This window comes from Amblyomma americanum, chromosome 3 (assembly GCF_052857255.1).
Source record: "Amblyomma americanum isolate KBUSLIRL-KWMA chromosome 3, ASM5285725v1, whole genome shotgun sequence".
NCBI classification, from domain to species: domain Eukaryota; kingdom Metazoa; phylum Arthropoda; class Arachnida; order Ixodida; family Ixodidae; genus Amblyomma; species Amblyomma americanum.
Genome location: NC_135499.1, coordinates 144,737,268 through 144,765,264, shown reverse-complemented (window position 1 = coordinate 144,765,264; position 27,997 = coordinate 144,737,268). Strand labels below are relative to the sequence as shown.

Sequence of the window (27,997 nt, the reverse complement as noted above, 5' to 3'; positions counted from 1 at the left end):
TTACTTTGCAGTGGAGTGCCAAGCTCACGAACCCGTTAAGGTAGAGATCTGGCACCAAGGACGCACTTGTCCTGTCTTGTCGTCTTTGCAAATTCTGTGGGCGAAAGACGTTCTTTATAATTATAGTTCCATCCGCTATGCGGCAGGTAATTTCACGAACCTACGAAGCACATCGTTAGTGGTATAAATAGGAGATTTTTGGTGCCCTATACTGACGGCGAATTACTAGTTTACTCTTTGACGCACTGCTGACCATCTCATGTACTGTGGCAGGAAGCTTGACATTTGCTTGCGGAGCAGCTGTTTGCACTCCATTTATTTTCGCGCCCGTGCAATTACAGAGCCGGCTACACTTTCCCGAAGTGCGAAGAGAGAAGCGCTGACCTAGGTCAACGTTAATGATGCACTTACATGAAAACGCCACAACGCATGAGACGCGTCTAATGGAGCCGCGACGCAAATTGTTTTTCGTGTCTTGCTTTTTTTGTCATCATGCAAGTTGAAACAAAAGCGATACAAACAAAAGCGAGGAGCTCACTCGAGCAGAACCTGCTCCAAGGAAGAAAAAGTGAACGATAGAGAAATAGACTGAGCGAAAGAGGTGAGAAACAAAGGAACAAAGCCACATGAAGAAGAGGAAGAGAAGGGACGGAAGAGCGCGACGTATTATCACCCTTTCGCGGGCGAAGACAGAAACGCGGTGTGGGGGGCGGGATGCTATATACGCATGGAAGACTAGATTCGATTTCCACCGCACCCTCCTTGTTTTTGCGTGTAGCAAAGTCGCGCGATTCAGTCTGGCGCGCCCGCGCGCGCATAGTGGGGTCGAGACCTGCGCGAGCCGACCGGGACAACCCCCGTCACTGGGGCGGACGAGAACGACCCAAAGAGGCCCACTTGCTGGCAGACGCCTAATTAGATTTCTCTAACAAAGATGGCCACCCTCGTGTGTCTTGGGGTGTCTCCATGCACTGAACTCTTCTTCTCTTTTTTTACTTCTCTGGTTTTATTTTTTTGGTTGGTTTGTTCTTTCCTGTCTCGGCTCTTGGGTTTGTGTCGGCCGCGCCCGAGTAGTTAAGGCCTCTTTTTCTCATCGTAGCAGGCGTTGTCTTTCTGGTAGAGGCAGATAGTATGCGCGTAAGGTGCGCCCTTCCATCTTGTTTTGCCGAGAAGCTCATTTGCAGGAAACGCGGAGGTCCTGCTAATTCATTCCTCGATATAAAGACCTCGAAAATGGGTCGAGATATAAGCCAGAACACAAACCTCCGCTTTTGTTTGTTTTTTCTTAAGGAAATTCTACTTGTTAGCACGATAGTCGGAGTAACAACCCTTTAATATGACCTTGACCTCTGTGACGGTACTCGACATCCGTCCTTCTACGGGAGAGTGGGGCAAAACGAGACAGCTTGTTACTTAGCACCCCCGAACTTTTAAATGTGCTATTATAATGACATTACATTCAGCCTGTATGACCCGCCGCATGTTCTCTACAATTGAGCTTAAGGTTGACGGGATTGCCTTTCTCTCAGTTGAGAAAATTTTAACGTTGGTGAACGAAAACGCGGTCGAGACAGCGCGAATTCGTGCACTCCACATTTTGAAAAACTCTGCAGGTAAATCGACTAAATTAACTTAAGAGTTTAGTTAATGCAACTGGTTATTGGTCTTATCTTAAAGTGGAAAAATCTTTGCGATTCGAATTCTTGAGAGAAGTATTTTGGCAGCAGGCTACATGTGGTGCAAAAACGTAACATTGTGATGTTGTGGAGAGTCTAGAGTAAAGATAAGGATCTTACTTCTTCTTTTGAAGCTCTACTCTTCTTTGCCACTCTCAACGATAGTACAAACACAGAGAGAAAAACACTGAATGCCGACTAGCGCTCAGAAAATATGTAGAGAGCATTGGAAAGACTCGAACAGTAACGGTGGTTTAAACCTTTTTTGAGTTCCCAAAAGCGCCTACCTCAGGAGAGCAAAGAAAATGAAAGATAATGAAAAGCATGAACCGTACAAGAGATCTCGCCAACCTCAGCGTCGCACTCTGTTCGTCGGGCAAGATCAGTAACCTTATAAAACACATTCTGAAAATGGAGAAAACTCTGCGGTCTAACCTAAAATCGCAGTAAAAACCACGTTCTCACTAGCTACGAACTGAACCATATCGCATGTCCTTTTAGCAGGGCTAAAACAACACGAAACAACTGTGTCACTAAAGCAGAAAAAAAGTTGCGACGAATGCAGGAACTTGTAAAGTATTACGTCGCGCCGTTACTCACAAAGCCCGGCTATAGAGCTGCTTATATAGACGGTTTGGGAACAGTGTCATTCGGACTGGCTCGTTAAGATTGTCTTGGTGTCCGCTAATCAACTTCATGTGCAATCATTGCAAGGATGAGCAATATCTTTATATTTAAATGATGTCTTGTTTTGAACCTTGCGCTACCTTATTTAGACCCGCGGGAACGGGGGGGTCTTTTTGAAGCTTTTGATATTATTAAATTTTGCTTTGTTCCTTTTAAACTGGCCTTTTCAATTTTAGTGGGCGCGATGCCTGGACAGTATAAAATAATTTTCAATATTTGTTTCTTGATATCTGTGAATGGTAAAAAGAAGGCGACGATTTGGAAATTTGTGTCGTGTTTTACCGTACTATCCCCTGCCTGCGGGCACCACGTACTACCGACAACGCCTTCAGAACTCTTCACATTTTGTTTTCGGCCCGGTTACCAAGAAGTGCTGACTGATAGGAGTCAGCTTACTTCTCAATGGAAGCATAAATTGCTATGAACATTCCAGTATTTAGCTATAATCAATCGATTTTGCCTCAGCGCTCGGGAAAAGCGAAATATGATAGAACTATAGCGCCTACTCTTTCCTCATGTTATCGTCGGCAGCTGAGTAAAACACAGAGCCCGTACAAGTTTTAAATGGAGCTGGTCCTATCAAGTGGCGCGGATAGCTTAGTGTAACCAAACTACTCGAAATGCAATAATCAAAGGAAAAGAACTTCAACCACCATTCGAAATAGCAGGGCATCGTGCAAAATGTGGCTGTTTCTAATAACATCGCTGGGGAAAGTGAAAAGACCAGTCTGTTACATTACCTACTTTTGTCAACAGCCAGGCCTTGAAGAAATACTGAGGGTATACCTGCATCTAATTTCTTTTTGGGCAACAATTTGTATCATAACTCTTAGTGGCTTTATATTGATGTCTTTTTGGCAGCAAAAAACGCGCTTATTGGTGAAGAAATCACGCTTAAAAACTGTTCTACCTGTCACTAAATTCGAAACAATGAGTGAAAGGGATTCCAGGATCCCCGTTTGGAAGTTAATGGCGGTTTAGTCCAGCCTCCGGGATACGCCAAATAAATGTCTTGAAAGCACCGCGATTTGCTTTGAAAAGCGCCCATATTTCCATTCTTCACCTTTTATAGCTCATAACAGCTTCGTCTTCAGTGAAGCTAGCCGATATGTCCTTTCAGCACGCTAATCTGTCAACGAATGCTGACTTTAACTTTTCCCCCTTTGACTGTCTACGCCCAGTTCCCCCGGACATCGTGGGCAGCGCGAGCAGCTCCGACGTGCTGGTGCGCGAGGGCTCCAACGTGACGCTGGTGTGCCGCGCCAAGGGCTACCCGGCGCCCCGCATCACGTGGCGCCGCGAGGACGGCACACCCATCGCCGTCGGAAACTGGCAGGAGCAGCTGGGCTCGGCGGCTGACAGTGAGAGCAGTGCATTGTACTGCGTTGCTTCTACGTGCGACTACACGGGATAAGCAGTGCTTGCAGACAAAGAGAGAGAAGGAAAAACGACGCACACAACTTCACTGTCCTGCACTGTCCTCGTATATGCAAGCGCTGCTTATCCGGTGATGTCGGAAAATCAGCTAGCCTAGCAACTTACCCGCGACTAGCCTGCTATATGCATGACGGCTCGATAAATTACGGCCTGTAAGGGTGACGAAAAGCAGAAATTTTCGATTATGAATTGCCAGATTAATCTAGAAGGTTGATGAGCAGACGTTCTAGGCGCATATATTTCCTTCCTTCAGTGAATGCTTCGCTATCTTTCGCATTGTAGCCCTACGCTAGGAGCAGGAGTATTAAAAAGCTAGCTTATTTTTTATTGAATATTTGATTAGCATTTGCCTTAAACTTAGTGCGCCCTTGGCATATTTTTGTTTTATTTTCTTGTTCTTGAAAGCGACGTCTAAAGGCTCCCAAGAAATTGAGCGCGGAAGTTATTTTTTCCTGAAATAAGAACATTCGTAAATACTTTGAATTTATTGGCTAACTCAGTTCGTGTTGCGCCATATTTGGCTTTTCTCTGTTTCTTTACTGTCCACGGTAAAAAATGCTACCGCAGCCAACAACGAAAACAGGCAATAAAACAGTGTTTTAAAAATAATCAAAGGAATATTGTGCTCTAAACAAACTACGCCAGGAACTGAGCTCTTGAGAGGTGCTTTCGTAATGTTTGTTAATAGCATTGACCTTTATTTCAACAGGGCTTTTTGGCGTTCTAATTGGTGCGTGAAATTACCCGTGACGAAATTAGTGAAGTTAATTTTAACCCTCCCAACATTTAGATATTGATTCAAGCTAGGTTAGCTGCTTTCCGTGCTTTGCTCGGAATCTTACACTCATATCTTTACGTTTGTACGGCTACAAAAGCAAGATTTAAACCATGCAGTACCTTTCAACTAAAGTTATACACCAGAGAAGAGGAAGTGATCTGCATGGTGATTTATGCTGCGCTGTCCACTGTGTGTGCAGACGTCTCATACGAAGGCGAAGAGCTGAGCATCACTAAGGTGAGCCGTCTTCACATGGGGCCCTACCTGTGCATTGCCTCCAACGGCGTCCCATCACCCGTCAGCCGGAGGATTCTGCTCCAAGTCCACTGTGAGCACCAATACATTGTTCGAAGCTACCCATTAGGGAGGGCGCATACGAGCCGACCAGTTCGCGGACAATCCGCGCGGGCCGCTTAGCACGTGGCGCAAACGTCACTCCTCTGAATGACCTTGAGCGTGTTGCGCCGAATCGGACTCTGCGCAGGACACTCAAGGTCAAGGTCATTCAGAAGCGTGACGTTTTCGTCCCGTGGTAGGCGACCCGTGCGGATTGTCCGCGATCCGGTTCTCTAGTCTGAACCCTCCGTGAACGAAGCCGAATACAATTAGCAATGTGTGTGCATTTCTGTGTAACACTCTTAGCTCATTATAAATGCTTTGTTCATGAGCTTCAAGGTATAATGAAGGTTTGATCGAGCCTTTTGGTTGTGTCTTTACGTTTAGAAGTTTCCAAATGGCGTGACATGAAAATTTGCTTTTATTGGTCTGTGTGTTAAATTCCATAGCGTCGACAGCGTCTCGACGCTTAATGGAAATAAAGGAACAAAAGCAAAAAATAACCATGAGTTTTAAAGTGTCTCGTTGAGTTTCGAAATTCTACAGCCTAAAAATTTCGGGTTGCTTTCAACATAAGGTTTTACGAGGAATGCAAGCAACGTTACTCAGAAATATAGCGGTCTACATTCACGCCTGCTTTGCTCCAGTTCCGCCTATGATCTGGATACCGAACCAGCTCATCGGAGCTCCTCTTGGCGGTGAAGTGGTGATGGTGTGCAACACAGAGGCCTATCCGATATCGATCAACTACTGGACACTGGAGAGCGGCGATCTCATCGCCGAGTCGGCCAAGTACTCTCTGAACCGCACCGAGAACGTCTACAAGGTCCACATGAGGCTGCGGATAAGGCGCATTGGTCCCGAAGACTTCGGCGCGTACCGTTGCTTCGCCAAGAACTCCTTGGGCTCCACGGAGGGATCCATACGATTGTACGGTAAGTGTGCACTATTTCTCGAGTCCTGGGTCAATCTTTTGCGAGCATTTAAGGTTTATATACACCGCTCTAGAAAGCTAGCTCGCTTCTGAAATGTTACTGGTTTTATTTTATGCCGTGGTTGCTTATTTTAGCCGTAGTTGGGCGTGATTACCGTATATACGCGGGTAAGGGCCGCATTCGTGCGAGGGGCCGCTCTCCTCACCTGAGGAGCCGATAATATTAAAAAAGAAAAGTCCACTGAAATCAACTCCTCAACACGTGTGCAAGCGTTCCCCGAGAACCTGCCAGATGACTGCAGCTGCCTGCTTCCATCACTGTCATCGTTTTCTATCATGGACCGCTGTGCAGCGGGGTGCTACCTGTGAGGGCCTTAAAGTTTCGTCCACGCATTTCAGCATCATTTTAATTTGAGCTTCATATTGAGCCATCCATTTGGCCAGTCTGTCGTTTTGCTAGCTTTGCCAAACGCTACTTCAGGTCATGGACTCCTAGAATTTGAATGCGTGGCGTGCTGCGTCCCTAGTCATTGTTGTTAAACGCTCTTCAGTTAGCGGGCATTTCGAATGCAAATGGAGTGAACAGGGAACGACTGCATTTATGAGGGTAATGAGGATGATGACATGAAAGGTGGTGACAGCGAGAAAACTTTAAAGCTATCTTGAACTAAGAGTGAGATGTGGCGTTAAACTATAATGGATAATAAACTAGTTACGCCAGAATATCGCTTGAAAATTCGACTGAAAAATGCAACTTTGGGATAAAGAGTGCACCCCGTCAAACTTTTGAAAAATAATGTGGCCCTTACCCGCATATATATGGTACACCGTAAACACGAATATGCTTTTATGTTTTACAAACAAATGCAGAGAATAATCCGCCGATGTGTAAAACAATTTCGATCATACGCTTTGTGGCTTGTAGAGGACCGGCCAATGCTAACGAGCAATGGCGGAAAATTAACCATGACATCGATTGCGCAGCGCTTACCGCTCTGCGAAAGACGAAAGAAGAGCAACACGATATGTCTTTGAACTGCGAGAAGCATGTCGTGTTCCTAAGAGGTCTACGCACAAAAGAATTTCAAACTCACTGCTACCCAAGTTAATTTGGGATGAGAACTAGGGAACTCCGCAAAAGATAAACCAGCATCGCTTCTCACGTCAGTTAAGGAAAATCGTTAGTCAGCTTTTGTAATCGACCATTTCTAACATGTTTTTCTTATCGACACGTACTTTCACTTTGCTCTGCCACCCTGACTCTGAGCGCTGGCTCGTCCTTTTCTGACCAACACGGCGCAAAAAGACGCTGACTGCGGGACGGGCGTGCGCAGAGAAGCAATGATGATCACCTTTGAGCATACGGCCGGCGGAGATACGGGCACACAAAAGACAACCCATATAAGCCTTCCTCTTCACGAGGCGACCGTGCGAAAAAAAAAAAAGCGAGAGAGGGTAGAAGAGGAGGGGGAGAGGAGGAGGCACATCGAGGCACGTTGAGCATTAGCGACACTCGGCCGGAAATAGGGTCCCGTATGTGCCGGCTGCCAAGACGACGGGACGCGGTCAGGCCGCTGGCGTCGTCGCCCAGCCTCCGATTAACGGAACGTGGGGGTCCGAACGAGTCGTGTAGAAAAACATGACGAGACGACTGATCGATTTCGCGGATTTCCGACATAATGGCTTCCGGTCCGTGTTTGTTATTGCCGCTCGCGCGAACACTTCGGCACCGACGACGTGGACGACAGTCGCCTCCTCTTCCCGCGCGCTTCCTGGCTGGATCGCCGGCCAGCCTCAGTTCCGGCCTTCGAGTACGGCGTCTCCGGTCGAAGCGGGTCCTTGTATTAACGCTGCTTGCGATGAGCTGCCACTTCCGAAGCGGCGAGGAAAAAAAAAAGTTGCTGAAGACACCGTTTTTCCACAACGATTGCCGCGGAGGGTATTGAAAAGAAAAAAATAAGGAAAGTAATGACATAATTCAAAGCTATGGAATAGGCTGGAAGCTACCCGGTGCGTATGCGGAGAGGGTCGAGGTTGCAAGCACATCAATGACGGCGACACGCGGGTACGAAGATTGCGGGCTCACTTTTTAAGGCTATACTGAGAGCTCGCATCCAGGTAGTGTCATCGCCGCCATTGTACTACGTGCCAGCGTTAAATTAGCGCCAGAGACCGGGCCGACATGCATACTGGCCATTTATAACCAAAATCACCCCCTCTCAACTGTCCTGTTTGCACAATCCATAGGATGTCTCACGTAAGCCGGGTCATGAGGAGTGCCTGGTGCATTATGCAAGCACCGTGCCAAAGAAATTTTTTCGCTAGGTGCGCTATACAAGTTGGGCTTAGCTGTTCGCCAACGCATTCATTAAGACGCGTTAATTAGTACACCACTACCCAGTCAGGAATAAAAACTCCTCATGTGATGGTTGGGAAAGCTCGCGAGGAAAATTAAGAGCCGAGTTTGAATGTATTTTTTATGCATACATATTTAGTTATTTAGAAAATGTTTCTATACTCAAAGGTTTCTTTACAATTCCAGACTATAAATTAAATAGCAGCCCACTCTTAACATTGAGAGCTCATTTTGAGGTAGATGAGGTTCAAAAACGCGCAAATCATACACACGCACACAAAAAAACATATAGAAACTCAGTTTTATAAAATTATTCTCGTGAATTTTTGTGACCCTGAACAATATTCCGCAGCAGAAGTTCCATCTGTTCCTACAAGTTGCGATCGTGCCCCCGACTTGGGCTGATTAATTAATTAGCTCAGAAGAAATGAATTATCCTCCTAAGCAATAGCGACAACGAACAACGTGAGGCTGATTTTATTCACGTATAAGTTATCAACCTCAGTCGAATCTTTTTATTGCATGTGCTTGTGAGTTCATCTCGCCTTGAATGCCTCAAGAGCTTAAAGTTTGGTATCCTTTATTTTTATTTAAAGCGAATGAACTATAAATGCTTGAGGTGAAACTACCTTTTATGTATTTTCAATCCTAAATGCCCCACGATATTTTCCTGCTCTTCTCTAGAAATTCATGTCCCGCCAACAGCAAAGGTGAAAGAGCCTTCAACTGCAAGAATTCAGAGCGTCGAGGGTGAGTCAGCAATTCATTATTACGCGGCGTTTAAACTTTTTGTCACTGAAAAAGAAAAAAAAAACAGACAATAGCCCTATAACGGCCATCGAAGACGCAAGTTCAACTAGAGGAACTGAAGATTTTTGGGCCTTTGATGTTACGTGTAAAGAGTTTTACTAATCACCGTTTTTTTAATTTTGTTTTTGTTAAATCGCTGCATATTTGCCTCTATAGAACAAGTCTAAACGCTTACGGCGCAAAAAACTGGCAATGCCAATGTTGTTGCCAGCTTTCAAGGACAGCAAAGTAAGAACAAGGCACAATTACGTGAATTTGCAGCCTGAAAGTTGAAAACTTAAAAAATTGGCTTCGGTGGAATTTCAGTGCAACGGCAACCTTCCAGGCGAACGGGCCGCGATTCAGTGCTACTCGGTACAGTTCGGCGCATAATAATCACGCTCGCCTGTGCTACGTGTTTTTGTTTGCGCTGTCCAGAAGGCAAACTCGAGGCATCCGACGCGGCTATCACCAAACACCAAAGCTTCCCGTTAAGGCCGCCCATCTCCGGGTCTCTGCCGGAAGGCGAAGGCAAGTAGTTGCCCTCATTGTGGAGTTTCAACTGGGGTAACATTTTTTGTTTACATTGGCAGAAGCTGCTCGTATTCTTCTGGAGTGGTTCACAACCAGTAAACTTTTATATTCTCAAGCTTGAAGATATGTGCCCAGCATCTTTCTCTAAAGAATCCCCATTATGTGCTTAAATATGCTGGCACTGCTTGAAAGAACGGATTTGTACAAACATCTTGAAAGGCTTGAAGGGAAGGTTACTCTTGCCATGGGATGGACATGAAAAATTACACCAGCGCTCAAAAAAAGAAGAGGATGATCAGGGACGAGGAGTGTACGTCCACTAAGACTTGGTGTGAACGTTTCACAAAGATATAGGTTGTCCGAGACAACATAATCATTTGCACGCCTGTTTGCGCATGCGTAAATGATTACGTTGCCTGGAAACGTTGAAAGCGGATGCACGCAACACTTCCCCTTTTAGTGGTCTTGATAATTTTCTTCGTGTGCTTAGTTTGAATACTTTAAATGATGTTATGAAGATTTTCAGTGCTTTTTCATGCAGTGGTCGCTATGACCCCGACGTGAGACTCTCGGCCTGGAGCGATTGCTATCTTTACTTTTAGAAGCTAGTAAATTATGCATAAGATAACCCTAACCCTTCTACAGATCTTTTTATTGTTAACGGCTTGATTGAGCGCGCGTGCGGGTTGAACTGTGCTGCTCATGTGCAGTGAATACATGTATGAAATCCCCCATTGAGAACGCTACTGGTGCAGCCCGGTTGATATACGGCTGCGCCCAAAGAGGCAAATGTGACAAAGTCTATAGACAGTGCCTTGCGCTAACCCATCGAAATTACTGCGTTGTACTAACAAACTGAAAACTTCTCGTTGTGAATTCTTCTGCACAGGCTCTGCGTCTCACTCAACGCGTCTTAGCGGTGCTTCCAACGTCGTCTGGGCAATGTTGCTGGTCGTTTCTGCGGCGGAAGTGCTTCTGTGTGTGACGTGATCGTGACTCGATGGAGCGCCTTGCTTGCTGAGCTGGCGGCGCCGAGTTCCGAGCTGGACTTTTGTGGACAAACAGCGGTGTTCTGCCCCGTCTTGTGCTTCCAGTCGAAGCGTCGAGCTTCCCTCACGTCGGTTCCTCCGCGCTGAACACCACGCCTCCGGTTCATTGAACGAGACTCCCGGATGTGAACGTTACCGAGGGCAGCATGAAGCTGCAGCGGTTACTGCTTGAAGCGCTTTGGGGTCACCCTCCTTGCACATCAGAACATGATTGCACTTGTTAGAGGTTCCGTAGGAACGGACTCATGTTGACGAGCGATGAATGCGGGACATGTGCCGTTCAAGGGCTTCGGGCGAACCGGTGCGTATGTGAAGCACTCGATTAATTGCGCTTCACATTAGCACTGTATACGTAAGTAGGAGCTTTTGACGTTACGTGGCGCCACAGACACTAGTTTGTGGTCGAGTCGACCGTTGATGCAAATACGTCAGGTGCGAACCCAGTCTCAGTGCACAGAATAGCTTGGTTGCGCAATAGCATAATTGGCATTGCTGGCACAGATTTATAAAGCGTGCAGTCTTAGCGAGACCGGGGCTTTTGTTGTGTTGTAATCGAGGCTCTGCTTGCCGCCGTGAGGCAGAGACGAAAAGCCGTCAGTGTGTCTATCAGTTAGGGTTGCTAACGGTGGAGTCGACGCCATTGGCTTCTCAGTCGGCGCTTCAGCACCCCGAGAGAACATGGGTTTTGGGCGGGCTGCGAAGGCCGAATTTAAAATTGGCCTTGTCTGTTACTTACTGTTCATAGTAAAATAAAATCTGAGGCTCACGGTCATGCAGAGTTTATCACCAGTGACGTACCCTTATTTGAAGTGGTGCTTCGCGAAAACGCACCCTGCTATGTCATTGAGAGGGAGAGAATTGTTGAGACAAGGAAGAACATGTCAGCATTTGCTTACACCAACACAAGCACAAGGTAACTCAGTGCTTCAGGTTGGTGAAAAAATAAACATTTTAAGAGAACTGAGAAGTAGAGAAGAAACATCGTATGTTGTTGGCTCTGTGACTAATGGTTCATGGGTTCGTTAGAGACCTTTTTTCTATCTGACATTCGTTTACTGGTGCGTACATTCATATCTCAAATGCAAGTGTAACACCACCGGCGCTTGAGGTTGTTCTTCGAGCCATGAGTGCAGCTTAGGAAAGCACTGTTTATTTGTGCATCCAGTGGCAAATAACTTTAGCGCTACTGCGCAGCTGCAAACTCTGTGGTCTGTGTCGTGTTCTCTAGTCACACATAAAAGTTATACACTCCCCTCTATAATTCCAAACGGGCTTGAGGGTATTAATAAAGGAAATGAAAGAGGGAACATTACACTAAGGAAATATGTTTTCGTGGAGTTTTTGTTTATGATTTAGTTTACCCTGTTCAGATGGAATTAATTGTTATCGGTCTTTTTTTTTTTCACGTGCTTCACAGCTCTCTTTATAAGCAGCTGAAGCATGGATTATCTTTGCGACGAGAAGACGCTAGAGTATCGAAAATTTCATGTGTGCAAGACTTTTTGCCATCAATTCACTTTGGGACTGCACATTTATTTGCAAATAAAGGGGCACTAAATTTAGTTTTTATTGTACGGACATCGTACTAATTTTGAAAATGTTTTTGGAAGGCCATTAGAATTAGCAGTCAATGCTTTAAAGGAGATAATCTTGACGCTCGGCTTTAATTTCACTTGCAACCATGAAAATCTCTTTACACCCATTTTATATATAATTTGGCAAAATTTATTGCAGTTCTCAAAGCTGCCATTAGTCGTTATATATTTCGTTTATATTCCTAAATTCCACTGAATCAAATGTTGTTCATTAAATGACAATAACTTGTTCGAGTTGTTGCAAGCCTAGAGGTGAAAAAAATTGTAAATATGTCTGCCTTTCAGAAATGATGGCTATGAAATGCAGAAGTTGTTCTTTGTCTTTGAAACAATACTAAATAAAAAAGGCACATATGCCTTTCCAACTGTATATATAGTTGTAAGAAATTTAGTAATAAACATAGTTATTTATGTCCTTTTCCTAGTTTTATTTTACACGTCACACACACACACACACAAAAAAAAACAACAACCTGTAGATTGGTCAGTATACAACCTCTATTGCACCATATGCTGTTTCGTAAAAAAAATCTGTCCGAAATTCCTGAACCATGAGCTGAAGTAGTCTCTGTAGCTTTCTTTTGCTTATTTTAAACAGTGCGTATCTTTTTCTCTCAAAAAATTTAGCCTGAGCAAGCTTTCGCTCAGCCGTTGTATTATGTAAATTAAAAGGCAGAGGGCCACACGCCATTCAACCAGGCTTCTGTCGAAAGTCTAAATCAGTTTGCACAATACGAATGACCTTAAGTTTTTCTTTATTTTTACATTTATATTTGGTCCTAACACATCAGTTACCCTAAGGATATGTATAAGTATATATCCCACGTTGATTTTCTTCGCTTATTATGGGCTTGTCTAAAAAAAAACGAAATCGCTAAGATGTTTCACTCTGCTTCTCGCGAAAAACGTCGAAATGCATGAGAATTCTTACTTAGTACTGATTTTTCACAATCAGTTGCAAACAACAAATTCCAAAAATTTTCTTCGTGCTCTGCAATACTTCAAAAATAAAAAAATACTGGCAGAGTTTTGCACTGACCGCAACAAATTGAGAAGATGCTTTAGTGCACGTTGTGCGACAAGTTCGTGCTGTTTGTGTGGCACTACAAACACTGAGGCGCACCATTTTCTTTGTACGGCGCCGATAAAAAGCTCTTTTGCGCTTGCCTGAGCATGCCAATAGCCGCTGTTTCTCATCTCTGCTTTCTAGCTTCTCACTATCACATCAAGTTTCAAGCCGGATAGTTCTCAAGTTGTGGTAGCAAAGCAAGAGTGGTCGCGTTTGAAAAGAGGTAAATGTGATACTCGCGAAAAAGATCGTTAGGTATGAGTGCTGAAGTTTAGGGGCATGGTATTTTGTTTTCAGGTGGTCAAACAGAAGCAAAGTACTAAAAATTGTAATCACTTGAACAAGAAAGGACAAGGGGAACTCGTGGCACCCGTGAGAAGTCCTAGTAAGCGCAGTTGACAGAATAAAAAATTCTCACAAGACCGTTCAGGTGCTAGCAAAACAAATGTATGCAAAACAAGGGCCCATAGCCGGTTATATGCACAGGCTTTCATAGCAGAGGCGATCATACGATGTGATGCGACAAATGTGCGTTAGAGTGTTGGTTGCACATTTCGTTTCTACATTGATCGCCTTCCAGTAGTCTTTGAATTGCATTTCGCCATCGCTTTTCGTTCAAGTAATGCGTGGGTGGCTTGCAGGTGGAGGTGTCCGGTGGGCGGAAGTGAGTGGTTGGGTGGTGGGTAGGGCTTTCTGTAGGGTGCAGGTGCGGGGTTGTTGGCGGATGCAGGCTACTGGCGGGTGTAGGTAGGTGAGCAGTGGGTGGAGGCGGCATCACACAACACCAAATGGACATATTTTGCGAAGGTGGGAGTAGCAATGTTAGCACATTAACAGAAAATGCAGACGTGCGGGCGGAAAAATCGACTCGCTGCAACACAAACATACTGCAGGCTTAAGGAAACGCCTTCGCTCCTTTTTTGGTGGCGTGGTTGTCGACACCTCTGTCACGTTAACAGGCAAAAATGTATCTGGTAGTTCTGTAGGCTGGTCAAAAGCACCGCTAATCGACATTTAAAAAAACACTGTATTGCCAGAGCTCTTGACGCACTCTTACAAAAATTTCTTTAGACATACTATAGACTGTCCATAAATTTCTGTCTACAAAGTCTAAAGAGAAACCATAGAGAACAGTCTATAGGCAATACAAATCCTATAGACAGTCTACAGACAATCTATTGATTCATGGCCATACAATTTTAGTAGATTCTTGTTGTCTATAGACTATGACTAGACAAAAAGAAATCTATAGGAAGGAAATAGAGTATATAAGAGGTCTATAGACTGTCTATAGACCGTTTTTGTAAGGGATAGGCGACTATCCATTGCTATCGGTAGTGGCGTGGGCCTTCGCAGTGAAGTAACTGCAGTGCGCCACCGCCGATGCAGGATTCGCCCGCGATGAACCGACCAGAAGAACGCAGCAGCAGGTAATGTAAACCAGATGATTAATGGTTCAATAAAACTTGTTGCTGGGCGAGTTGGTGACACATGTTTGAAAAAAAGATGTAGAGCAAAAGAGACGAGCACGGGAGGGAGACACAAGGACGAACGCTTTTTTCAAACAGGTGATTAACATGTTTCTGTAATGATGTGACAAAAACGCCACGTGAATGAACAATACTAAAAAGGGTACTTCACGCCGTGATTCATGGCGGCGTCGAGAAGGCGCCTCTCTTTACTATAAAACCAATTTAACTATTTTGAGTCGGAGGTTTAAATAGAAGAAAACCGAGAATTGCTCGAGGTTTTACAACGCACTTGCAGAGGAAAACTGCTTAGAAGCGCAATATGTATTGTTTTTAAAGCGCTAGCTAACATTGGTGTTGCTGCTGCGGAACAACGCTAAGACAGCGGTGCCACGTAACCCTCGCGTTTTCGCAGCATTAAGCAGAGTGTTTACGCGCGTTATGTGAAAATTATTGCTTGAACTATGAAGTGTCTGGGATAGCGTAACAATCTTATGTCATTCTCTGAGGCCCCTCAAAGGACTTTGTTCTCGGTTGCATTGCTTCAATACATACATACATACATACATACATACATACATACATACATACATACATACATACATACATACATACATACATACATACATACATACATACATACATACATACATACATGCATGCATGCATGCATGCATGCATGCATGCATGCATAACTACATGCATACATACATACATACATACATACATACATACATACATACATACATACATACATACATACATACATACATACATACATACATACATACATACATGCATAACTACATACATACATACATACATACATACATACATACATACATACATACATACATACATACATACATACATACATGCATGCATGCATGCATGCATGCATAACTACATGCATACATACATACATACATACATACATACATACATACATACATACATACATGCATGCATGCATGCATGCATGCATGCATGCATACATACATACATACATACATACGTGCATACATACATACATACATACATACATACATACATACATACATACATACATACATACATACATACATACAATACCATGATTACTTCAATACATGGCCCGCAAAGCGCCCGAACACCACGAAACGACGAGGAAGTAAACGAACCATCTGTGTTAAGCCTAAGGAAGCGTGTGGGTCCTTTTTCTCGCTGTATTAGAACGATCCCCCCGCAATGCATGCGACTGACATCGGTAATGCGTCGCTGATGTCGCTAATTCAGCGTTTCGCTCTGATCTCTTCCATTCGGCTTTTCTTTTCTCGCCAACGTACCTTTACGCCCACTTTCCCCCTTTTGCCCCGCTCCTTGTATTCATAATAAATCACTGCGCCACCTGTTGACTATTCTGCCAAACGAAATGCGGAAGAAAGCAGCCGGCTTGAACACGGAGTGTGTTCTCTGCATGCGAAACGCACATATGCGACTACCGTCCGTACGACGCAACAGCGGAGGTTCTGCAAGCAGGCGAAAACAGAGGCAGAGAGGGCCGTCCAGAACCACCAAAACGGAGAGGCAAGGGGAGAGTGCTATACCAAAGACAACTGAATAATGCGCGGCGCCATCTATTGGATGCACCAGAAAACTCCTCTCGGATGAAGCACAAGTCGCGCGCTCTTACCAGCAGAGTCAACATTCCTATTTACGTGGAGCAAACTCTGCAAGAGCTCTAGTTAACGCTTTTTTCTGCAAGCCAACTTTGAGGAGGTCATATTACAGGCACGTATTAATAGATTGCCCTAAGAGCAGCATTCCTCGTTATTCATGTATTGCGTAAGAGTAAAATATTAAAGCCATAGCGTTAAAAGCCCCGTTAACCAGAAAATCCGGCTTCGGGGTTATGAGCGAAAAATTACGGGCATGACTCTAACAGGTGGTGCCCAGAGAGCAACCCAGGAGGCAGGTGGGCAACCCAGGTGACGTCACCTTGCGGCATCATCACAACCTGCCCTCTGGATTGCGAGCAAACTGCCCACCGTAGAAGGTGGCAGTCAATGATTGGTCGCTCGGGGAGAGCAACCTGTGCCGCACAAGGCCCACCCCTGGGAGCGCCTTCCATCGCAGGGCAGCAGTGGCGCATTGCTTAACCGCTGCTCCACTGCGCAAGCAGAGGTATGAGGACTCCCAGGGCTCTATGAATGTTAAGTAGCGAATGAACTTCTGCATATATGGGAATTAACCCATTCGCTATTGCGTCATACCCTTAAGAAGGAGCTTAAGTGTCTCCTCCAATTTTTAACAAAAAAAATGCCGCGTGCTTTGATGAGTGCACATGTGTGATAGACTCTTGGTACTGACAGCAAGCAAAGTTAGAGCAAAAATTGGAAGTTGGACACGTCGGGCTGTTAAGCCTATCTCACAGCGCTAAATAAGTGAAGTACGTTAATTATAAACTTTCAACTCACGTGCACAGTGCCATCGAAATAAAAGCATGAAAATGTTCCACTTTTTCTTTCTATGACAATGACAAAGTGAAGAAAACGAGAACGCCAGGAAAACACGCGCAAAATGTAAGCGTTCTGTTCTTCTGCTTCCTTAGGCATAAATTAGGGAACCTTTAAAAGGCTCCTTTCCAGCTTGCCTCAGCAGGGCTGTATTGTTCTTTTTTTAACAAAACACCTTCTATACTTTATTTATTTTCGTAATATTATCCGTGCACTATGCCACAAATTATACGGGATTAGAAACATCCCACAAAAACCACGTAATGGTAAATCTTTTCTGTCAAGTGAAGAGTTCTTTGTCAAGCGCCAAAATATGATTAAAATTCGAGAAGGGAAACACGCTGAGAGCCACAGATATGCGCATATCCTTAAGCCCCATTATAATCTTAAATGCGGAAAAAGAGAAAATTTATTTGATAAAATACTGTGCCACTTTTTGCAGCAACATACTGAAAGGGCGCCTGATGAAAGGGCGCTGAATAAATATGCCTTTGTTCTTCATTAAACTTGCAGTAATAAACTTATAAGTAAGCAAAGGCTGGTCTCGATAACGTTTCAATTGTAACAGAAACGCAACGATACTGTAGCAGCTGGTTAGAAAAGCAAGTATGCTCAAATTTAACACTGTTACGAGCTTAGCGAGATTGGGAGCGTTGAACCAGAATTCCAAGAAGTCCTTTGGAGCTCGCAATAACTATGCACATAAGTGTTTTGTTTTCAACTACACCCCTTTGTTTGCGGGTGGCGTTTCTACGAAAGCACGTGAGGTTATTACTAATACATTTACGTTAGCCCGATCTCTTGAGAATCGTCGCGGCGGCTAACTGGCCATTACGTTCTGCCATAGGTCACAAGACTGCCATTCCTATCCCGGTTGCGAGAGCAGCATTTGTACAAAGGCGCAACGCAAGAGTGCCCGAATACTGAGATATCGGTGCACGTTAACGAAAAATGTTCAGGAGCTCGAAAATGACCAGGTACCACCACAAGTAAGACGTGCTTCTTAGCTCAGGTACAACTTTTGCTCATATTTTTAAAATTTTTTTTCTGGCTGCTAGAAATTCATTACCGTGGTTGCAATTCTGATAGCCTCCATCGGTCTTCGATAGACTTCAATTTCACGCACTCCTGAAATTCTTAAGGGTCTCAGGGTTGAGTTCCCGACAATCAACTTTAAGCTTTAAGCGTGCGTCCTCGGTCCCTGTCATAGTGGTCGATGGACAGTGAAAACCTCATTTCGTTGCGGCTCTTTCCTTTCTTTCCCTGTGCTCCCCTCCCCGCGTGTAGGGTAGCTTACGGGGAATCGCCTGGTTAACTTCCCTGCCTTTCCGTTCTGTTTCTTGCTCTCTCTTCAGCAGTAATAGATCACATCGTCAACGGCCCAGCTCTCGGAAGATCCGGTAGAGACCACGCTTTCACGTCCTGCCATAGACTATCTATATACTTCTAATCGACTCTATTGCCTTCCTATAGATACTTCATTTTGCCTATTCATAGTCTGTGCACTTTGAACAGAAAACCATCTACTAGAAGTGTACGGCCATGAATCTATAGATTGTTTGTAGACTGTCTATAAGATCGGTACCAACCATAGACTACTCTACAGGATTTGTCTATACAAGGCACTGTTTGCCTTTTTGAGAGCGACTGGATTGAGTGACAAATTGTGACAGCGTTGTGCGTGCGTGTGTGTGTTATGCCTTTTTCCCCTTCTCTCTCCCTCCTTTTAGCCCCCTAATCCCTCTTCCCCAGTGCAGGGTAGCCAACCGGAACCCCTTTCTGGTTAACATCCCTGCCTTTCCCTCCTCCTCTTTATCTATCTATCTTGTCTATGAAAAATATAACTTTGTAGATAAAAGTTTATATACTTTCTATAGGCAAATACTATAGAGTAGTCTACAGGCAGTACAAATCTTATGGACAGTCCGTAGATAATCCATCGATTTATGGCCACACAAAAGTCTGTGGACAGTCTATAAACTGTCTGAAAAAAATTGTTAGGGCTGACCTATTCAGGGCCGTGCTCAGAGCTTCTGGCCAAGCAAACGGCGCCTGCTGTCGGCTCGCTTCTTCAGCGCGCACGGGGGCGAGTAAGACCGGCCCAAAGAGCGGCGAGGGAAGTGAAGGGAGAGGAGAAGGTCGGGCATCTGCTTCTGTGTCCTAAGGAGACGGGTGAATTGAAAGGCCGCCTAGCGGCGGCGGCGGCAGACGGCGTGAATTCGGCCCCGGGGATGTTCCGAGGCGATGGTCGTCGATCAAAATCGTTTATTTCCCGCTGGTTCTTCTTCTCCTCCTCACTACCCTCCCAGCCCTGTCTCCTCCTTGCTCTCAGTGCCCCCTTATTTTCCGTTTCGTGCAGCCGTCCTCTCCGAGCGATGAATGGTGAATCGGGTGGAAACTGATTGAAGATTGGCTCGCCATTCATCCGGAGGAAATTCGCTTCGGGAAATAGAACACCTTTTTGGCTCGGTGATGATTTTGCTTGCTCTTCAAATTTTTTTGCTTCTTTTCGGGCCAAGAAGAGGGCTTGCTGCTGCCCCTCTATCTTCTACCCGTTTTCTAATCACTGACAACTTCTATTTCTTTTTGTATCTTTGATTGTGCGTGTCCTCATGACCTCGGTACGCTCATGTAGATTTCGGGCTTATTTTCCGAACCAAGCATTTTCTATGTCGCGATGCACAGCTGAAAAGACACTTCTCTACCGTTGCAAAAAGAAAGAAATAAATAGAAAAGTTTGAGGGAAACGAGGCCGTTCAAATATTCCTCTTTATCAGAAAACAACCATCTCTTTATCAAATCACTGAGTGAAAATAGATGCGTCGAGGACCCAAAAATTGCAGCAAGACCAAAATTGCAGCAGTAATTGGTGTGTGGAAAAATTTTATTACAGAAGCTTTAGCCTTGATCTATTTTCAAATGGCTATCTTGATTGCTTAGTATAGTGTCACTCAAAAAGCCAATGTGGAACCTACCAAGAAGCCAACGAGCGATTACATTGCATATTGCAGCTTTTTTCATGACTCACATGACCTAAATCCACCTTTGCCCTCACAGCCATCTTTCGCTGTGGAAACCGAGAGTATGAGAGAAGAAATTTAATTATAGATTATTTAGTGGCCATAGGCAAAAAAACAACAACAACGGTGGTGTTCCATTTATTCTAATGCCTGATTCCTTAATATTGCAGAGAAGGAAACACGCAACTAAAGTTAGGTGTCTACACTCCTTTATGTTCAATAATTATTTGATAGTAGTGCATTTAAATTCATGAAAACCAAATATGCGCTCTAAAACATCCGGGCATGAAGAAAAGGCTCTGTTTCTGGCGATTTATGAACCGTGAGACATGCAGCTGGCCACACAGCCTAACCTCTGATTTCTATAGATAGGCAACTTGCAAATGGCTACACCTTTGTTGCGGTAGGTGCAGTAACGAGTCCAGTGCATTGGCCATGAAAAAAATAACTACACTACTGAAAAAAGAGCACCATGTTTTAGTGGCAGCCGGGATCATAGTGGAGCACTAAAAATGCATGGCTTTTGGATTAATGCAATAAAATCACCGAAACAAACTATTCAGGTGATGAAAAATTTCAACATTACAGTGCTAAATTTGAACTTCACTTCCATATTGTATGAACCTTGTCCCGTTTCCTAAGCTGCTGATTGATAATGTTAAGTTTTCGGCCAAAGAGAACGAATCAACGAACGCTTTGTTGCGGCCACAGATGCTCACGAGACAAACCCAGAACACTTGCTTGCGACAACATTATATTGCTGCTTACGCACGACAGTGATCTTGTATAAGCAGCACTCAATTTCACATTAAGAGTGGTCGCATTCCGAGCATCGGAAATAAGCAGACTTCTTTTGAATATTACCATTAGACCAGACTCCCTACCAATGAATAATTCATAAACAACTTAAATGGTAAATAAATAAGCCCTCTCAATTAATATATATATATATATATATATATATATATATATATATATATATATATATATATATATATATATATATATATATATATATATATATATATATATATATATATATATATATATATGAGATCACTGCGGCTCCCGCATTGGAGGAATGCATAAGCAGTGACGCCTTCTCGCGCTTTCCCCCCCCCCCCCCCCCCCCTTTGCCTAAATTAATCAAGTTCCATCATTGCCCATTTTGAGTTTTCAAGCTTGGCGCCACGCTTCCCTCCGCCCACTTCCGGTGTTTTCAAATTTGGCGCCAGTTTTGCTGTGGCATCGCCCACTTTTTGGGCATTTCTGTCTCCAATTAATTACCTAATTAGCCCACCTTAAACATTTTGTCACTTGCACATCCTCTCTATCCGACGATACTATACTTTTTCCGTTATACCAACTAGCTCCTCCGTTATAAGACCGAGATTGTCTGGTCTACACCTAAATCGCCTACATAGTCGTACAATGCTTACGCATTAATGCAAGGTTCCAGATATTTTTTATCTTACTCACAGCTATACGGTGGCATGACAGAAGATGGCGACGCTGTTCCGAGCTGATCTTAGAAAGTGACGCAGGCTCCTGTTAAGAAGCATATTGCTGGTAGGCGTGCTTCGTGCCCTGTTGGATACAACTTTAACACCGAATACGCTACCATTGGACGGTATGCTCTAGACACTGCCCTCTGTTGAATGCGGTGGCAATGAAGAATCAGTAGTTTTCTATTTGCGATACCAAAACGTTCCGTAAAAGTAAATATTTCTTTTTTGTCTACACCCCGCTTAAACAACCAAATAGAAAATGGCTTAAAAGCAGCACTTGCATAGGTGTCTTTTTTTAATACATCTGTTGAGCACATTCAAGAAAAAATGTTGCACTACTTTCGCCCGCACATTTAGCACACCATATTACAAAGAATGAAGCAGGCAGGCGCAGCTCAGAATCCATCAACATCTTGACAAAAACGTTTGCGAGGAACGATGTAAATAAATTATTTTCATGACATATCTGCATGGTAGCCTAGGTAAGGAAACACTGATATATACGTTGAAAAACTCAAGCGATCGAGATATACTTAACGGAGTCGCATAAGTGGATGTGCCTGAATCATGTAGAGGAATTTCACTCTTAAGCCCATGCAAAGTCATGGAAAGTAAAAACAGCCGCAGCTGATAAAGTACTCAAATGTGCAACAATGCACACAGCAGTAACGAGTTCTACATTAGCCGGCGACCATGGGCTGGCAGCCAACAATATGACATCAAAGGCTCAATCCAGACGCAAACGGTTTTCATGTGTTAATGGCCTGCTGTATATAGTGGGCGACCAACTCATGCCGGTTTAACCTTCCATAAGACTGCACAGTTTCCGTGAAACGCACTGAAGAAAGCGTCATCAAAGGAAATTTTTATAAACCTAACAAGCGCAAATTTTGGCCTACGTACAGAATGCAATAGCTTAATGCAGTGCCTTCCGTCTGCTAGATTTGGCACCCCGCCAGCGCATCGAGTTGAACGACACACAGCCAACGAAATCAGTCTGCATGCCTTTACCGGTTATGTTTAGAATCACGGCGCAGTGAAAGTTACGCCCACAAAGCTATTCAAACTCGAATGGCACGAGCACCAAATAACGGCATTGAATCCCGGCAGAGGCGGAAGCATCGAAAATCGCACGACGACCGAACGAACGCATACGAATCCCCAATGCTTGGCTCCCAAGCGGCGTGTACACATTGCTGCGCAACAGCAGAACGATAGCACGAAATGCTGAACGGCGTCTGCCTGTCCAATGCACCTACGCACAGGGTAGCAAACCCACGATTTTGTGCGCAACGCTGCATCGTCCGAATGCCACAGAAGCGACCGGCGCCTGCATAAAAGAAGCATCTACTCTGCTCCCAAACCAGTATCATCTGATACTGGCATGACTGCTAAATCTGTGTACACAACTCCCTTAAAGCGGCGACATGCAACATGCCATTGCTGCTCCCATTCACAAAGACAACGTAGCGCGCCTTAATAAAGCAAGAAGCGCTCGGGCGCCCACGGGCGGCCGTCCGTTGTTGCATCATACCGGAGCTAGGCTAAAACTGTTTACAGCAAAGTTAACATCCCTAATATATCTCGCCAGCTCACTGACCGTTCAGGAGCACAAATGCAATTATTTTCACGTATAGACTCACCTTGGAGCACAGTCGCGCCGAATTCTCACAAGAAAGCTGCACATGGGTCGAGAACTCGTGAAAGCAACACATGTTGAAGCATGCGCTGCGCGCTTCACCGGCGGGAGGGCTCATGGTTGCCTTTGCGCATCCGAATTTGCGCCATAAACAGCAAAACTTTGCAATCGTCGCTTCGAGCGAAAAAAAAAATGCTTGACAGTAACGCTGGCAAAAAGACGTTATTAGCAAAACCACTAAAAGAACTTCACGTATCGCCAGCCGTCATGAATAAAACCAAAGAACAGTGTTAAATCTAGCCTGGCAGTGTATGTTGGCTCCTAGCCCGTGTACTGTGCGATGTCAGTGCACGTTAAAGAACCCCAGGTGGTCGAAATTATTCCGGAGCCTTTCACTACGGCGTCTCTCATAGCCTGAGTCGGGTTGAGATGTTAAACCCTCATAAACCAACTAAACCAGCATGTGGGCTCCACATTGGGACATCTGCATACGCCAAGGTTTTTAAGGGGCGGTTGGCTTTACGTCAGGGCTGAAGGCTGGACCAACCTATTAGGCCAGCCTTGAGCCAAGCAGCCTGGCAGGTGCTTACGGCCCGATCACTTGCCGAGTTTATTTTGCCGATCTAGTCGGCTGCCAACGAGAAGCCACTAAACGACCGACGGTCGGCAGTCGGCCTGCGCAGCTTGCGAGCTCTGGCCATAAAATGAATGTTTTTCACATTATCCGGTTTAGCTATGAGCAGGAGCTAGTCGTTTTGTTGTTTATAGGCTAGCGTGAAGGCCTTCGAATCTAAATCACCTAGTGTTGCTCCCACATACCTTTTGGCTGCAAAAATGGGTCGCTTGTATGTGGCTGCATTCCTAGGCGCTTTAACTCAGAGTTCCTCGTTATTTGGGTGGCGACGGAGGCTTGAAGATTCTAGAGCATCACATTATAAAAAAAGCGTAACATTTATAAAGATAGAGAGAGTGATTGTGCGAAACGAAGGACTGTATACTTGTAAATAAAGAGTTGGTTTTGTTTTTTTTTTTTGGGTGGGGGGGAGAAGGAAATGGCGCAGTATCTGTCTCATATATAGTTCAACACCTGAACCGCGCCGTAAGGGAAGGGATAAAGGAGGGAGTGAAAGAAGAAAGGAAGGAAGAGGTGCCGTAGTGGAGGGCTCCGGTAATAATTTCGACTAGCTTGGGATCTTTAACGTGCACTTACATCGCACAGCACATGGGCGCCATAGCGGTGCAGAAGCTAGAACATAATTTTTCAAATCAAGCCACTTGTTTTTAAGTGTAAAGACGGAGGAATTTCTCGACGGCAGTTGCACAACATAAGAACTTTGACCACCTTTATTTTGCTTTTTACAGAGCATGCCCCTTCATTAGTTTGACAACATCGAAGTCGACGAGTCAGTAAAGAAGAAGCTTGTAACGAAATGCGATGCGTTTATGTACACATGATTATTTGACACGATGATAAGAGAAATATACCGGAGATGAAACGACGGGGACTAGTGCCGATGTGTTTCTCCTCATTCCCTACATTTGCGCTGTTTGAGTGTATGTTCACATAGGAACTACTACAGAGTTTCAACTAAAATTTGCTGAAATAGAGATTGGCGAGTTTTGTCTGCATTTCAGTGCACAGCGCACACTGCCACATGTACGGTTTTGTCTTAGGAGCCGAAGCACAGTTAAAACTCTGACTGCTTCTGTGAATAAAGTTTGGAGCTAACATTTAGTCAGAAACTTTTCAGCATGCACAACGTAAGGGACTAGTGAGCACATTCGGCTTTTAGAAATTCATAAACGTCAGTCATTCATTGAGGTGAAACTCACTATCTTGTGGTTTATCACACACACAAAAAAAGAGGTGACACATGCCAACAAAACTGGACTTCCCAACGAGGCGCAAAACTAGGGCTTTTCAAGTGTAGTTCACGTATTTTTATAAAGAAGTAAACGCTGGCTTTCCTGGCAATCTAAGTAGCAGGAAATACAGAGATATGATGGAAAATGTCCGAATAAAATGAGCAACATGAAAGGAAGTCGGGAGGGAGAGCTCCATACATACGTACAGGCACGCAAAGCGCTGATGCGATGCACATACACATTTTTGACAAGCAGAACTTTCGTTCTTTGTTCTCTTTACATTAATCTCACGATTTATTGCACGTGGTTTTACGCTTCTGTCCGTCTGTCCGTTGCCTGTGGTAGCGCAGATGTCCCCTCATTTGCAAGCCGCTGCAAGCGAGTAAACTTCGGCTGCGCTAAAAGGACCAGCAGTAGTGCTGAAAAGAACCATATCAGGTCAAATACAGCTAATCGCGGACAGCCACATCTATACGTCTATGTACAATCCGTGCACCCGTAGAGGGACAGGGCAACAACGTTACCGCGCCTTGTTTACTTTACTCTACTGTACAGACAACTTTGACTTGTTTCGGCGCGCTACTGAGCCCGTTGATGGAGGATCCTGAGAAACGTCGGGTTGGGGTGCTGCGTACGAGCGCTTGCGAGGTGACGTGCCAAGTCTGCGAACAGCGACGTGGCAGGCATCGGTGGAGCGCAGAGCTGATGTCACTTGCGCTGGCGCTTTTCCTCCTCGATCGGGCCAGTCTTCGGGGAAGAGGAAATGGCAGGCTTTCAGACGCCGTGTCCTTCGGTAAAAAAAAGAAGAAAGGCCCGGACACATACGTGAGAACTAGGAAAAAAAGACAGATGGGCGAATTCCTGGAGCAGGCGCCGACTAATACGTCTGCAATGACAAACGATTGGAAAAGGGGATTCTCTGAATACAGGGGCGGTGACAAGTGAATGGGCAGAAAGTTGCGCACTTGAAGTTTCAGTAAAAACAGAAAAGCAAATGTAGAATGGCTCATAAGGTGAACTCTGATCATATTTTCAGTGACTGTAGCTGTACGGACGTGTACCGCCCCTGTAAGCGTCAAACTAAACGCAAAGAAGACAATCGAATAGGAAACGTCGAAACGAGAATATTTTAATCAAGGAAGATTAAGAACGAGCTCACTTGAATTTAAATTTGACGCAAACAGACTGCTACATGGAAGTGTTAATGGAACCTATCTTTATTTTCTTTCTCCAGCAGGTAATACGCTTGTAATATTATGTTCTGGTTACAGTTAGCCTGTTCGGGTTTCATTTGTCGCTGATGGAATATGGTTGTTTCTCCTAGGATGAACACAAATGTGGCATGCTTTGCCGCACTGTTCACTAACGCTAACTATTGCTAACTAACGAGCAGGCGCAGTCCGCTGTGGGAGCTTTCATTGTTCCCATGCTTTTTGCTTGTGTAGCAGAGTCCCTGTCACTCGACATCTCTAAATATAGCGTTACGCCCTGAGAACGTGTGATCTTATTCCATCACGCGCTACTGAGTTGACTGCAGTAGTAGGCGACCCTGTGGTTTGAAGTGCGCATATTCGACTAATCTGTGCCCAGCGGTACCAATAGGTAAGGAACAAAATGGGGAATCCAAATTTAAAACAACCTTAGTACTCACCATAGCAGAGAGTACTTAGCAGCCTCAAGAATCTCACTCAAATTTATGTTTGTATGCGTCAGAGCGTCAGACATTCAGTGAGGACGACATCAGTACTCTTAACGAAATTCAGCAAGTAATGTTTCTATTAAAAGCAGTAATTCCCTTTATGCTGGCACCATAGAAGTCGGCAAACGCAAGAAATGGAGTATCAATTCTTCTGAGGGGGGCTACGCTTAGGTTATCAGAAAAGACAGAGAGCTTTTGCAGGACCACTTCACCACAATAATAGAGCACATGTTGAGGAATTTTGAAGTGCAGTCTGAAATTGTAGAATATGAAGTGCTTCGTCACGACCCTTGCAACCACCCGTATCCACGGAATTGTTGAATTTGGAGAAGGATGCTTCTTCGTCACGATCCTTGCAACCACCTGTCCCACTGCTCTAAACCGTTACTGAGTGTATAGTACATCCTCCGGTACATCCTAGACAGAGACGGTCAAGTCATGAGACAGGCGGCTACTTTTCCGGATGGCTAGCTCGCTCAGGATTGACTCGTTAAGCGCTGCGCACGGAGGACACGTTTTTTGATGCACACAATTTATATAAGCAACTGTTGATACGTCTACATTTCGCTTTTTAACGACTGCTGGTTGGCTTCTTACAGAAAACAAGCAAGAAATAAAGTCACCTGCACAGCACTCCGGGGCAATTAACTAGGTAGCGGAGAATACAACATACGCTATGCGGTGTTGGTTTCTAGCTTCTAACAAATATCAAAGAAACTAGAGGATGTCTGGGACGGTCATCTGATTATAGTGGCGGAGGGGGAGGGGGGGTCCTAGCGTTCGGCAAGTGAGAGTAGGTTTAATATACAACTTTTCTGTGCCTTAATAGCCACTATGTACTTTTTCTATAGTTGTGGGTTTCTCATACGAATGAAAAGCGTTTTGAACACATCTGCGAGACGCTTAATGAACGGCCAAGCCCTTTGTTGGGTGAACAGAACGTTTACTTTTGTGGTTTGCTTATTTCACCTTCTTTAGGAGCGAAAAAATATCAACAGATTGCTTCTTGTAGACTAGTAACTTTACTCACCGGTAATTGCCATCGACTATTGGCTTTTTTT

General features: G+C 44.6%; 2 protein-coding genes across 3 annotated transcripts in view; one reads left to right on the top strand and one right to left on the bottom strand.

Moving 5' to 3' along the window:
• LOC144125065 (lachesin-like) overlaps positions 1-12,587 on the top strand; it is an 88,152-nt gene extending 75,565 nt beyond the window's left edge. Inside the window, exons 5-10 of one of the 2 annotated variants that reach the window (XM_077658128.1) lie at positions 3,545-3,724; positions 4,778-4,906; positions 5,562-5,849; positions 8,889-8,954; positions 9,432-9,524; positions 10,417-12,587. In XM_077658128.1, the coding sequence (XP_077514254.1) occupies positions 3,545-3,724; positions 4,778-4,906; positions 5,562-5,849; positions 8,889-8,954; positions 9,432-9,524; positions 10,417-10,517 (857 nt within the window). In that variant the 3' untranslated portion in view covers positions 10,518-12,587. The remainder of the gene's footprint in view (positions 1-3,544; positions 3,725-4,777; positions 4,907-5,561; positions 5,850-8,888; positions 8,955-9,431; positions 9,525-10,416) is intronic. The other variant, XM_077658129.1, reaches the window with a different exon arrangement.
• A 12,112-nt stretch (positions 12,588-24,699) lies between these two features.
• Positions 24,700-27,997, bottom strand: part of LOC144123373 (lachesin-like) — a 92,442-nt gene continuing 89,144 nt past the window's right edge. The window contains exon 11 of the mRNA XM_077656216.1: positions 24,700-26,025. The gene's annotated coding sequence lies outside the window, so the exon portion shown is untranslated. The remainder of the gene's footprint in view (positions 26,026-27,997) is intronic.